The 13,698-nt window shown below is 40.1% G+C and overlaps 1 protein-coding gene across 2 annotated transcripts in view; it reads left to right on the top strand.

Moving 5' to 3' along the window:
- LOC134357987 (uncharacterized protein C7orf57-like) overlaps nucleotides 1-13,698 on the top strand; it is a 100,838-nt gene that overhangs the window by 31,795 nt on the left and 55,345 nt on the right. For both annotated transcript variants that reach the window (XM_063069834.1, XM_063069833.1), the window contains exon 3: nucleotides 8,962-9,156. In XM_063069834.1, the coding sequence (XP_062925904.1) occupies nucleotides 8,962-9,156 (195 nt within the window). The remainder of the gene's footprint in view (nucleotides 1-8,961; nucleotides 9,157-13,698) is intronic.

The following is a 13,698-nucleotide window of genomic DNA, read 5'->3' as shown; positions in this document are numbered from 1 at the left end:
CTAAACCCCTTGCTCTAAGGAGATTGCAATCGATATTTGGGAAATTAAAATCTCCCATCACGACAACTCTATTATTATTACACCTTTCCAAGATCTGTTTGCCTATCTGCTCCTCGATATCCCTGTTACTATTGGGCGGCCCATAAAAAACATCCAGTAAAGTTATTGACCCCTTCCTGTTCCTAATGTCCACCCACAGAGACTCCATAGACAGTCCCTCCATGGCGTTCACCTTTTCTGCAGCCATGACACTATTTCTGATCAACAGTGCCACGCCCCCACCTCTTTTGCCTCCCTCGCTGTCCTTTCTGAAACATCTAAAACCCGACACTTGAAGTAACCATTCCTGTCCCTGAGCCATCCAAGTCTCTGTAATGGCCACCACATCATATCTGAAAGTACTGATCCACGCTTTAAGCTCGTACGCTTTGTTCACAACACTCCTTGCGTTAAAATAGACACTTCTCAAACCTTCAGTCTGAGTGTGTCCCTTCTTTATCACCTGCCTATCCTCCCTCTCGCACTGTCTACAAGCTTTCTCTACTTGTGAGCCAACCGCCTCTTCCCCAGTCTCTTCAATTCGGTTCCCACCCCCCAACAATTCTCATTTAAACTCTCCCCAGTAGCCTTAACAAAGCTCCCCGCCAGGATATTGGTCCCCTTGGGATTCAAGTGCAACCCGTCCTTTTTGTACAGGTCACACCTGCCTCAAAAGAGGTCCTAATGAATCCCTGCCCCCTGCTTCAATCCCTCAGTCATGCATTTATCCTCCACCTGATTCTATTCCTATTCTTACTGTCGTGTGGCACAGGCAGTAATCCCGTGATAACTACCTTTGTGGTCCTGCTTCTCAGCTTACTTCCTAACTGCCTGTAGTCTTTTTTCAGGACCTCTTCCCTTTTCCTACCTATGTCATTGGTGCCAATATGGACCACGACCTCTAGCTGTTCTCCCTCCCACTGCAGGATATCTTGGACGCGATCTGAAACATCCCAAACCCTGGCACCTGGGAGGCAAACTACCATCCGAGTTTCTTCCCTGAGTCCACAGAATCACCTGCCTGACCCCCTAACTATAGAGTCCCCTATCACTGCTGCCATCCTCTTCCGTTCCCTACCCTTCTGAACCACAGGGCCAGACTCTGTGCCAGGGGTACGGCCACTGTTGCTTCCCCCAGGTAGGCTGTCTCCCCAAACAGTACTCAAACAGGAGTACTTATTGTCAAGGGGTACAGCCATAGGGGTACTCTCTAGTACCTGACTCTTCCCCTTACCCCTCCTGACTGTGATCCACTTGTCTGTCTCCCGTAGCCCCTGTGTGACCACCTGCCTATAACACCTTCCTATCACCTCCTCGCTCTCTCTGACCAGGCGAAGGTCATCAAGCTGCATCTCCAGTTCCCTAACTCAGTCTCTCAGGAGCTGTAGCTCGACACACCAGGTGCCGATATAGCCGTCCGGGAGGCTGGGAGACTCCAGGACCTCCCACATCTGACACCGAGCACAGAAAATTGGCCTCACACACATACTTCCTCCTTTCTGCAAATAACACCGGTAAACCTACCTCGCCTTGTCCCAGTACTGCCTAAGCCCGTTGAGTCAAAGCCCTTTCACTCTGCTGCCTGCTCCGAATGCTCAGATAAGTTGGAACTTTTTTAGCCAGAGAGTAGTAAATCTCTGGAATGCTCTGCCACAGACTGCAGTGGACACCAAATCCATGCGTATATTTAAGGTGGAAGTTGATAGTTTGCTGATCAGTCAGGGCATCAAAGGATATGGTGAGAAGGCAGGTGTATGGGGCTTAGTGGGATCTGGGATCAGCCATGATGGAATGGCGGGGCAGACTCAGTGGGCTGATTGGCCTAATTTTGCTCCTATGTCTTATGGTCTATGGCCTAAGTTTAAGTCCACCACAATTGTCCATTCCTTTTAAGCCATGAATTAGCTAGTTTCGTCAATGACATTTAATTACCATGTAAGGACTTTGACCTGTGAGGTCTTTTCAGTGATCGTGTAGCAAAATTAATACTGAGCTTTGCCCAATTAATAATTATTTAACACTAAATTTATTTATCCAAATCTTTAGAGATTTATGTAATGTTTATGTAAGTTTTTTTTTAGGTTCTAGCTGCAGTCAATCATTTTGAGTCTATACAGTTTAAAATAGGTTTACACAGCCAGTTTTCCAAACCAGACAGTTAATCCAGGATCCAGCAAACTTCCCAGCATTTGTAAGAAAACAATGCCCTCTTGTCATTATCAGGAAATTATTTTCTAGTTACTGGCAGGTTCATCCATTCTGTTAAGGTTTCTGAGAAGAATTGAAGATGGATAACTGGGAAAGGAAATAAAAGAAAAGTTAGTACTGCCCTGTACCGAGTGCAGAGGAGTTTCACCAAGATGCTGTCAGGAGTGGGACATTTTGGTTTTGAGGAAAAATATGGATAGCCTGTATTTGTTTTTCCTGGAACAGAAGAGGCTGAGTGGTGACCTGACTATTTGTACAGGATAGGAATATATATGAATATACACTTAGTAGCTACTTTATTCGGTACCTCCTGTACCTAATAAAGTGGCCACAATGAATGTTGATAGTCTTCTGCTGCTGGAACACATCCACTTCAAGGTTTGACATATTGTACATTCAGAGATGCTCTTCTGCACAACACTGTTGTAATGTGTGGTTACTTGAGTTACAGTCACCTTCCTGTCAGCTTGAAGCAGTCTGTTCATTCTTCTCTGACCTCTCTCATTAACAAGGTGTTTTCACCCACAGGACTGCTGCTCACAGAATTTTTTTTTTGTTTTTCACACCATTCTCTTTAAATTTTAGAGACTGTTATGCATGAAAATCCCAGCAGATCAGCAGTTTCTGAGGTACTCAAACCACCCCATCTGGCACCAGTAATCATTCCACAGTCCATAAGACGTAAGACAAAGGAGCAGAAGTCAGCCATTCGGCCCATCAAGTCTGCTCCACCATTTTATCATGAGCTGTTCCATTCTCCCATTTAGTCCCACTCCCCCACCTTCTCACCATAACCTTTGATGCCCTGGCTACTCAGATACCTATCAATCTCTGCCTTAAATACACCCAATGACTTGGCCTCCACTGCTTCCTGTGGCAACAAATTCCATAGATTCACCACCCTCTGACTAAAAAAATCTCTTCGCATTTCTGTTCTGAATGGGCGCCCTTCAATCCTTAAGTCATGCCCTCTCGTACTAGACTCCACCATCATGGGAAACAACTTTGCCACATCCACTCTGTCCATGTCAAAGTCACTTAGATCACATTTCTTTCCCATTCCGATGTTTGGTCTGAACAACAACTGAATCTGTTGACCATGTCTGCACGCTTTTATGCATGGAGTTGCTGTCACATGATTGACTGATGTAAGGTGTACCTAATAAAGTGGCTACAGAGTGTATTTTCCTTTGATGACAATATTTAAAGTAAGAGGGCATGGGAATAGTGAGAGATAGAGATTTACAGGGAATCTGTAATGTGCTAATTGTCGGAGTTTGATATCAGAAAATCTTTCATTAGGGTGAACCCTTGCAAGGTGTTAGGCACTGATGGTGTACCTGGTAGGGCACTGAAAATCTGTGCCAACTTACCGGTGGGAATGTTCAAGGCCAGCTTCAATCTCTCACTGTTGCAGTCAGAGGTTCCCACCTACGTCGAAAGGGGTGATGATCATACCAGTGCCCAAGCAGAACAGGATGAGCTGCCTCGTTGCCCATCGTCCAGCTGCACTCACCTATATTGTGATGAAGTGCTTTGAGAGGTTGATCATGGCCAGAATCAACTCCTGCCTAAGCAAGTACCTGGATGCACTGCAATTTGCCTGTTGCCATAATGCGTCTGCCACAGATGCAAACTCAGTGGCCTTCTACTCAGTCTTGGGTCACCTGGACAAAAGCAATACATATATTAGGCTGTTGTTTATTGATTAAAGCTTAGCGTTCAACACAATATTCAGTACTAATCAACAAGTTCCAAAACCTGGGCCTCTGTCCCTCCCTCTGCAACTGGATCCTTGATTTCCTCATTGGGAGACCACAGTCCGTACAGATCAGAAATCACATCTCCTCCTCACTGACAATTAACACTTGTGTACCTGAAGGATGCTTAGCCCAGTGTTCTAGTCTCTCTACACCCACAACAGTGTGGCTGGGCATAGCTTAAACACCGCCTATAAATTTGCTGATGACGCAACTGTTGTTGGCAGAATTTCAGATGGTAATGAGGAGGCGTAAAAGAGTGAGATACAGTAGATCACCTGGTTGAGTGTTGTCGAAATGATAACCAACAACCTTGCACGCAACATCAGTAAGATTAAGGAATCGATTATGGACTTCAGGAAGGGAAAATTGTGAAGCAATCCCATTCGTCTCATTCTAATCAGTTTATACTTGCAAACTATTACATCTTTGGATGATATTGCAAGGAGGAAAATGATATGACAGAATTGGATACAATGGATCTATATGACAGTACAAGTAGACATTGGTCACTACGGTAGCATAGCAGCTGGTGCAACACTATGACAGCTCAGAGCGCCAGGATTTGGAGTTCAATTCCAGCACCGTCTGTATAGAGTTTGTGCATTCTCCCCATGACTGTGGCTTTCCTTTGGCTGCTTCAGTTTGCAACCACAGTCCAAAGATGAGCTGGTGAGTGGGTTAATTGGTCATTGTAAACTGTCCTGTGATAAGGTTAGCGTTAAGTAGTTAGGTTGCCAGGCAGCGTGGCTCACAGGACCAGAAGGGCCTGTTCCGTGCTGTATCTCTAAATAAAATAGATAAAAAATAGTGGCAATGTCTGAAATAATAGCGGAACTAATTGAAGGCATTTCCATTGAGTTAGACAATGGAAGTTATGTGTTAGGAAGCTCATTTTTTACTTAACATAGCAATATTTGGAAGTCAAGACTCAGTAGAGTTTTACTTAGCAATACCGCTGTTCTCACCATTATCTGGCACATAGGGCTAAAGTGATGACGGGTTCCAAAATATGACATTCAGGATTTTAGAAGGTCTGCTTGTACTTCTTACGACTACTGTTACATTTGATTCTGGAATGTATATTATTTTATGAAAATGGGTGTGATCAGTGATTAATATTAAAAAAAACTAGAACAACATCAAAACAAATTGGATGCAATTTTAATAGTGATTATTCAACATGCTTATAACATTTTAGTAATTAACACCATGGGATTAAATTTATTGAATTAATATAGGCTTTCATTTCAATAACCCTTATATTTTTACTGAATGTAGCAATTTCATTTGGGGAGATCCATAAGTGAAAACAGATGTGAAGAAGATAACAGAGAAATATACCTTTATAGCTAATATCTGTGACGAAAAGATTCTTAGTTGCAGGGGTGTTGATGTTTATTTTGTTAACTACATTGCTAGGTTATAGCTTAAATCTGTCCACTTTTATTGAGAGAGATAAAGCCTAAAGTGGATCTATACCTATACTGACAGGAGCAAAACAGGCTGCCCAACTAGTTACTGAACAGTCAACTATTGAAGCACTTTGCAATAGGCAGGATCTCCTGGTTATCATTGGAATTTGTCCTTTATCTCAATCTACATCTGCTTCTCCCTTATTCCATTATAAGGAATGTTTCCTGACATTCCCATGCCCAGTGATCCCAATTGCACACCACATTTCCTATGGGACAATACTACTGGGGCCTCCCAATCATCTCCATTCCAGCCATCATCAGGTCAAATGCTTCCTGCAGCTATGTTTTCTCTTATGATCAGGTCCTAGGTCACAAGTGACCTCCCATCGCGACTGGACCTGAGCTCCACAATACTATCTGCTTCTCGCCCCTACCATCCTTTTAACTATTGGATCCCACTCTGTAATTTGGACCTCAGACTCTAGGACTGTTACCAACTCAGCTTCTCTCAACCCAGCTTACTTACAGGCTGATGCAATTGAAATCCTTGTCAATGAGGTGAAGTGCAGGCAAGACATTGATAGGGAAAAAAATGACATTAGCCTGAAATTAAAATCTATAGAGCTTGCTGGAAGCTAGAAATTTTGAGTTCAGTTACACTGCTTGCCCCAAAGCACCTTCCCCATTTCTAATTTATATATAAATGGGCCTCCACTAGTGGCAATGAGGGGTACCATTTGACATTAGCAACTGCACAGCCTGCACTATGCAGCATTATCCTGCTGCCTTTTTAAAATTTATGTACCATTCATATTATTACATCTCAATCAGGTCAAGTTCTCTTATTGTAATGCCTAATTCCTGGAATGATTTATTTCTGTTTACACAATGCTGTTCTGACATATTGATTTATGTGTTGCAGTAAGCAGTGGAGAAAGACATATGTAGCAGACTCGAGTTCTAATATTGACTGCTTCTTAATCTTGCCTGTCATGATTATTCCCTTTATTGAGGTTATGAATGAATCACACCTTGGTGACAAAACAAATGCCAGTCACTGCAAATACCTCAATTAAACTCTAACGAGGAAACTGTTGATGTTTTAGATCCCTAGTTTTGCTATGTGTTTGGCTTTAGGAAATTTATGTCCTTATAAAGATGATTTAAAAAATCTATAAATACTACATATAGCTAACTCCCTGTTTTGATTCTTTAGAGCGTCATCAGTGACATATCCTTAGTTTTGGAATACTTTCCAGGACATAACATTATTGCTTGATTAATGTAGAAAACCAAGTGTTTTCTCCTTGTGGCACACACTTTGCAGCTGATGGGATTGCTTCTCACTTGCTCCAGTGAACCGATTTCAGTTCTGACCCCTGGTGTAGTCGGTGTGGAAGGTGCATGTTCTCCCTTGATTGCATGGATTTCTTCTGGGTGCTGCGGCTTCCTCCCACATGCCGAGGATGTACCTTCATTGGTAGATTATTCAGCCACAGCAAACTGGCATAGTGTGTGAGTGGTAAAATCTGGAGGGGAATTCAGGGAATGTGAGCAGAATAATATAGTATTAGTATCAATAGTGAATGCCAGATTGACTGGCTGCTCCTTCTCTGCTATTTCATCCACGATTTAGCATTTTACTTGTAACTGTTTTTCTTTTATTCCATACTTTGCACTTTAAACATCTAATGTGGACAGACAGGATTCTATTTGTTTTTTTTTCTTATTTCCCATTTCTATTTTTGTGTTGTAATTCTAAAAATACAGTTTCTATATATTTTGGCTTTTCAAGTTGATGAAATGCAGATAATTCATTTTGGCTTCCTCCTGAGATTCTCATCATTGATTCACTTCACATTCAGAGAACTCTGGATACAACGAGGGCTTTGAAACTAGACAATTAGAGGCTGGTAAAATGACGGCTTACGCCCAGAATATACTGCATTGTAAGTGTTCTGTTATGATACTGGCATCTACTTGACAATGTGGAAAATTGCCCTGCAACAGCAGAAACCTAGTGCAGATATTGTCATGTAGACCACATACAATCAATTGTTGATGCAAGGTATCATTGATAGAGGGCGTCAAGCAGCATTAGTATGCTTACCAATGTCTAGTTTGGCTTTCAGTGGGAGAAATTGGTTCCAGGTCTCAATCATAATCTTGGGGCCGAAGAAATAAATTCCAGAGATAAGCTGGAAGTGACTGCCCTTGATGTCAAGCATTTGATTGAATGTAGAATTAAAAAGCCTTGAATTCAATGGACATTGAATGAAAGGAATATATTTCGTGCATTGGAAGATAATTATGATTGTTGGAAATCAATCTTGCCAGCCACAGGGTATATTTTTCCTCAGAAAAATGTCTTAGGCCAACCCATCTTCAATTGTCTAATCAAAGATTTTATTTCAATTTGTAAGGTAAGGAGGGATGTTTTCTGATGAATGTATAATGCTTGGTTACTTCTGCAACTCTTCAGAAAATAGAGCATTCTATGTTTGCATTTAGGAAGACCTGACAACAGTAATAGGTGGTGATAATGTTTTTGTACAAAGATGCCAGGAATCTCCAACAGAGTAAATGTAATCACCTATTGTTGATGTTCAATGGCCATAGCATTATTGCCATCAATATTCTGGAGCTGAGTTTAAGATTAGATCAGTCATGATCTTATTGAATGGTGGAGAAAACTGGTCTCCACTTGTTCCCATTTCTTGCATTCTTCTTTATGAGTATTGAATGGTGTGGCCTGCCCCTCCTCCTCCTCCTCCTCCCTCCACCCTCCCACTCCCTCTCTCCTCCCTCCCCCTCCCCTCCCTCCTCCCTCTCCCCCTCCCCTCCCTCCACCCTCTCCCCTTCCCCTCCTTCTCCCTCCCCTCTCCCCTCCCCCTCCCAGTTTAACATCTGAAAGACAGCATCTCTAGGAGTGCAGCACACCCTCACATAGTGGCAGCCTATATTTTATACTCAAGATGCTTATGAAAAGATCAAACAACATTTCATAAAGGTTGAGTAGTGTGAACTGGGTGATAGCTAGAACAATAATAAGATTATTCCAAAATAAGCAGTGAATCAATAAAGCAGAACTATTAATTGGAATAACATTTTAGTAATGGGGTAATTAATTGACAACAACAGTAATTGATGAGTTAGAGTACCAACACTGGTGCCACATTATATAGCAAATGGTTAATTGTACAGCAAAGTTTACCTACTCATAAAATAGTCTTATTTAAAGAACAGACAAAATAGAAACTACATAAATTTCTTCTACTTGAGTAGCGTAACTTCTCCAGAAATGAATACTGATTTGAAGATTGTTATGTACATATAATTAACTTTATGTACATAAAATTAACTTGACTGATGGGCAAGATGTCAAATTTAGTCCACTTCGGCTGGCTAAATTAACATCACTATGTACATCAATTTCACAAAGTTACCTGTAAAATTGTTTGAAGTATGCAACAAGCCAGTTAGAGAAGAAATCTGAGAACACTGCCACACATTGTAATGCTTTTTACCTTTTATAGATTGGTTTTACCACATTCCTCGGAAGCCAAATCAAACTGACAAGAGCCAACTGCAGCTTCCACCGACTTCCCAGATCCCAGGTTTGAGTGACCTTGCAGAGCCTCACAAGGAGATCACTTTTGAGAGACGCAGATTATGGATTAGGGACACAGATTCAGATTATGTAAAGTTAGCCAAACAAGGAGGCAGGGCAGGTAAGAAGGAAGTCATTTTATTTGAAGAGTAATTGTGCAATTGGTTAACCCACTTGTGAGATATTTACAGATAAGAACTGTAATTCATTTGGTTTATTACGGCAGTTGGAACTTCATGATGATTCTTAAATTCTTCATACATGATTTAGTGAAGACCCCTTGTATGCTAATTAAATGTGTGGCAATTGATTAAAAGTTTTCTAGATTTCTGAACAACCATATTCACTAATTGTAGAAAATAGGAAAATAAGTACTGAATTTTATCTATCCATTCTGGGAACTTAATATTTCACCATTAGTTATATTTGGTAATATCTTTAATCTGTACATAAAACCAGGATGCAATTATAATTAAGTAACAGCTTCATAATTTCTGTCAGTAAATCATAATTTATATGAATATTAACAAGGTAAAGTAATTGCGTTTGAGAGCCAGTTCTAAGAAGTGTTTTTCCTTACTTTACAAATTATATTCGCCTACCAGAACTGGAGCTGTAGTTAAACAACATTACAAACAACAGAGAACAATCTATTTTAAAGATTTGAGAATGTATGTCGGAATTTATTAGCAGCAACTAACAAAACCATTGGATGACATCTGATGACACAACAACTTTAGTGCTTAGATGATACGATATGTTATGATATATAATCTTGTCTGGTTATGTCGAAGTGAAGCTTGCTACTTGGCATATAGGTTTTGGAGATGCCTGTCCAACAACATAAACTCATTAGTTTTTCTTTAGTTAGTCACTTCCATGTATTCAGCTTGAAGTAGAGTGCCTATAAATTTTACGGGGGAGATTTGATCCATCTACGTTGTCCATATTTCCTGCAACAAAAAAACTTGTCTGATTTGGCTCTTGTACTATAACTTTATGGTCATTGTCTGCGTCCTTGAGCATCAGTTGGTTCTCTGCTGCTCATGTATTAGAAGTGTATTCCTTTGGAACTGAAAAGCACATGAACTAGGGCTAGTTCAAAGAAGAACAAGGTATTGTGTGCTACTGAACAGACCTTGCCAAATCAAAGTTCTTATTCACAGTTTCCAGGGCAGGACATACGGAGGAAAATCGGTAAGTCCACGACATGGAATAGTGGGGGAGAGTGGTTTAGAGGTGGGGCTGCTGCACGGATATTGAAAGAGAAATCTGCACCAAACAGTAGGTAAATGGGAATGGACCTGCGTGAAGTGTGGTTGCCACTAATCATGTTGGTGGATGGGAGTCCAGCAGTATTGGGGGGGAATCGATGTTCAGGATTGATGAGGGAAGCGGGGCTGAGTTGGCATATTAGTGAGTAGTAAGGGGTTTAGGTTGGGTTGGCAGGTCAGCATGAGGCTAATTGAGGCTGACCAGTTTGTTGAATTAGATGTATGTAAAGATTGGGGGCGGGTGTGTAGTCAGGTGAAAATCACAAATTTAGGAGGAGACTGTAGGGTAGCCAAGTGTTATGGATTTGTGGGCATCATAAGCCATGCATATATGTGTAAATATCCAAGAGGTTGATGTCATCATGTAAGAAAAAATGTGAGAAAGAGATTTGTTTAAAACTGCAAAGAAATGTACTCACCAATTTGTAAAAATAGTGCAAACAAAGAAGTACCCACCGTTGGTCTCCAGAGTGTATATCCAATTACTGTGTGTTGTGTCAACACAAGACTGATCTGGATAGAAATTTGTGATTGCTTGATTTTCATTACCTTTTAGTTTTCATTGAAACTGAATCATAAAGCATGCAAAAATGTGGTTCTGGACAATCCCATTCCCAGGCATTTTCATTTGGTCTGTTGATGAGAAGTTTTACAATGGGATATATTTTTGGATTCCCAATGATGTATTTACATGTAATTACTCATTCAAAGGAATGTTTCCTTTAATGCTTTGGTAGCTATCTGTGAAGTAGTATAATCTGTGCTGCCCCAGCAGCAAAGCAGGGCAGTTTAAATTGCCCACTGTACACTGATAGGTCACGATATTTTATACTGGGATCACCAGTTGGCGAATGGTAACATTAAACATACTCTCAAAGAAACAATGGAGTTTTGGACCAGTGGTGTTTTGGCATGATTTTGGTGTTTTAGAAGCATCAATGGTGATTTGGCATTTGGCAAAAAAAGAAAGAAAAATACATCAGCTCAGTATTGTGATGTAACTGCATGAAAAGTTTTCAGCCAGCAGATGGCAGAATTGAACTACTGTAATTGAGATTTTTTTTCTTGTTTCCCACTAAAAATGCGACAGAATAAATATGTATAAAACTCAGGAGGTTATAGAATTATAATTCATTGTTTTTCAATCATTTTTATAGTTTTGCTGTTTTCAGTTGTCTGTTTCTTACTCCAATTATCTGCATTACAGGGTGTTGGGAAACAATATTTACAGCTCCAAAACAGGCCTCCTGAAAATGGTTTATCATGCTGATTTCTATGTGTAAGATCATGCTTTAGTCCCTTCAGCCTGTAAATCTCTATGAAATGGTGGTATCTATTGGTATTGGTCTGTTGTTGACACAGGCACCAAGATACAGTGAAAAGCTTGTCTTGCATACTGTTCATACAGATCAAATCTTTACACAATAAGATATACGAATAAAGTAAATCAAAGGCAGTATGGAATCAAGTTAAAATCTACAGAGCAAATGCAGTGCAGGTAACCAATAAAGTGCCAGGTTGGAATGAGATAGATTATGAGGTGAAGAGTCTATCTTATTGTAGGTCCATTCCAGACCCTGATAACAGTAGGATATCTTGAGCCTGGAGGTACATGCCTTCAGCCTTTTGTATTCTGCCCAATGGTATCTAGCAACCAGACCTTTTACTCTGTTGCATCTGATCTGGCTAATGAGTTGGAAAAACATAAATCTTAAATTGGATGACTAGGATGATTTTAGATAAATATTAGGGCAAGTCCTTATCCCTGGCAAGGTAGCTGACCAACTATGATTGTATATGCACTGTATTGACAATTTTACAATGCATCTTATAGTGGGCTGGGTGATCTCTTCTGGGAAATATACAGAAAATCAATCATATTACATATGCAGTGTATTAATTTACAGTATGTTCATTGTTGTTGGTGAGATAAAGATGTTTCTTGAAATTATTAAATGTGATATACTGGGATGTCTAGTCAGTTCAACTAATCAGTACGTTCAGAACCATTGTTTGGGTAAATGGTTTTGTATTGTTTGTATGTCTCTGTACTGACCATTGAACTGCCTGCAACAAGACTGCGATAGAAATATAGGAGAAGAAAATTAGGACTTTAAAAGTCAATCGGCCCATTATTTTTAATAAATACAAGCAAAGTCATTACAGCATTTGGAATTCTAAATCTTGCTAACAAGAAATAGCCACCCACCTGTTAATTCAAAGGTTAGACTTAAAGGGGGAAATCATGTGCTAAGTGGGATAATAAGATGTCACTGATAATTAATTAAGGAATTAATTTTGATGCTAATTGATAATTACCATCATGTTAAAGTGGATATTTGCACATTTAACATTCAAATTCTGTATTGATTAGACACATTTTTATTGCACTTTATGTAAAATTGAAGCAGAAAGTATTTAAATTTCTTTTGAATATTTCATTAATTAGCATAATGTACTTAAAATGCTTACATCACACCAAAAGGTAGATTAAAAATGCAGAAATTGCCAAATACATGGTAGCATTTGTTAATAAGCACATTTTTAGTCAAGGTGATTTAGTATTGGGGTGGAAAGGGCAGTGGGGGGATCACAGGGTAGGAGAGTAAGCAAGCAGACACAGGGTGGCTGCGAGGCAGATTCTTTATCAGGGTGATGAGTTCAGTGTATAATTGGAGTGGCGAATTCTTGAGCAGGTGCTAATGATAGTTCGAAATTGCAGGGTTAAAATATAAAATCACTTGGAAGGGAGCACATAAATCTTAATGGGGATACTACATAAAGAAAAGTTAGTGAATTTTAATATAGAGTAAAATATGATAAAGCAGATAATGGGGTTGTAATGTGGGAGTTTGTGGGCAGCAAGATTATCTTGATTGAATATCTGCAGTGGAGACTGCTCCTTCGAATTTAATCTGCTCACTCAGCCATTATGTGAAACAAAGATACTCCAGTGCATAAGGGAGAGGGGAGATCTCTGGATGATTTGTTGTAGACTTCAGCCATCCCTTGCAACAAGGGAACAGAAGATGGTTGTTGAAATTGACAATATACAAAATAACAGGAAATCAAATGGGATTCAGTACTCTCCGGAGGAAGGACTGCCAGAATCATGGTCATGATGTCATGGAGTGGGCATTGGTATCCAAAGAGGAGACAATGAGGGAAAACACAATGTGATGGTTAAAAAGAACCCAATAATTAAAGAGGACAGGTAGCATCATTTAAGAGTCCTAAATGAAAAGGACTCTCAAATGATGCTACAGGGTGAAGGATATCTTATACCAGTTTGGAACAATATTTACAATATTTAATAGGGAAGTAGTGCACCCAAAGTGGCCTCCTCTACATTGGTGAAACCCAATGTAGACTGGAGAACCTTTGCTCCA

Source organism: Mobula hypostoma, chromosome 17 (genome assembly GCF_963921235.1).
Source record: "Mobula hypostoma chromosome 17, sMobHyp1.1, whole genome shotgun sequence".
In the NCBI taxonomy this organism is placed as follows: domain Eukaryota; kingdom Metazoa; phylum Chordata; class Chondrichthyes; order Myliobatiformes; family Myliobatidae; genus Mobula; species Mobula hypostoma.
Note: the sequence above shows the minus strand (reverse complement) of the source record. Positions and strands in the feature narration are given on the sequence as shown.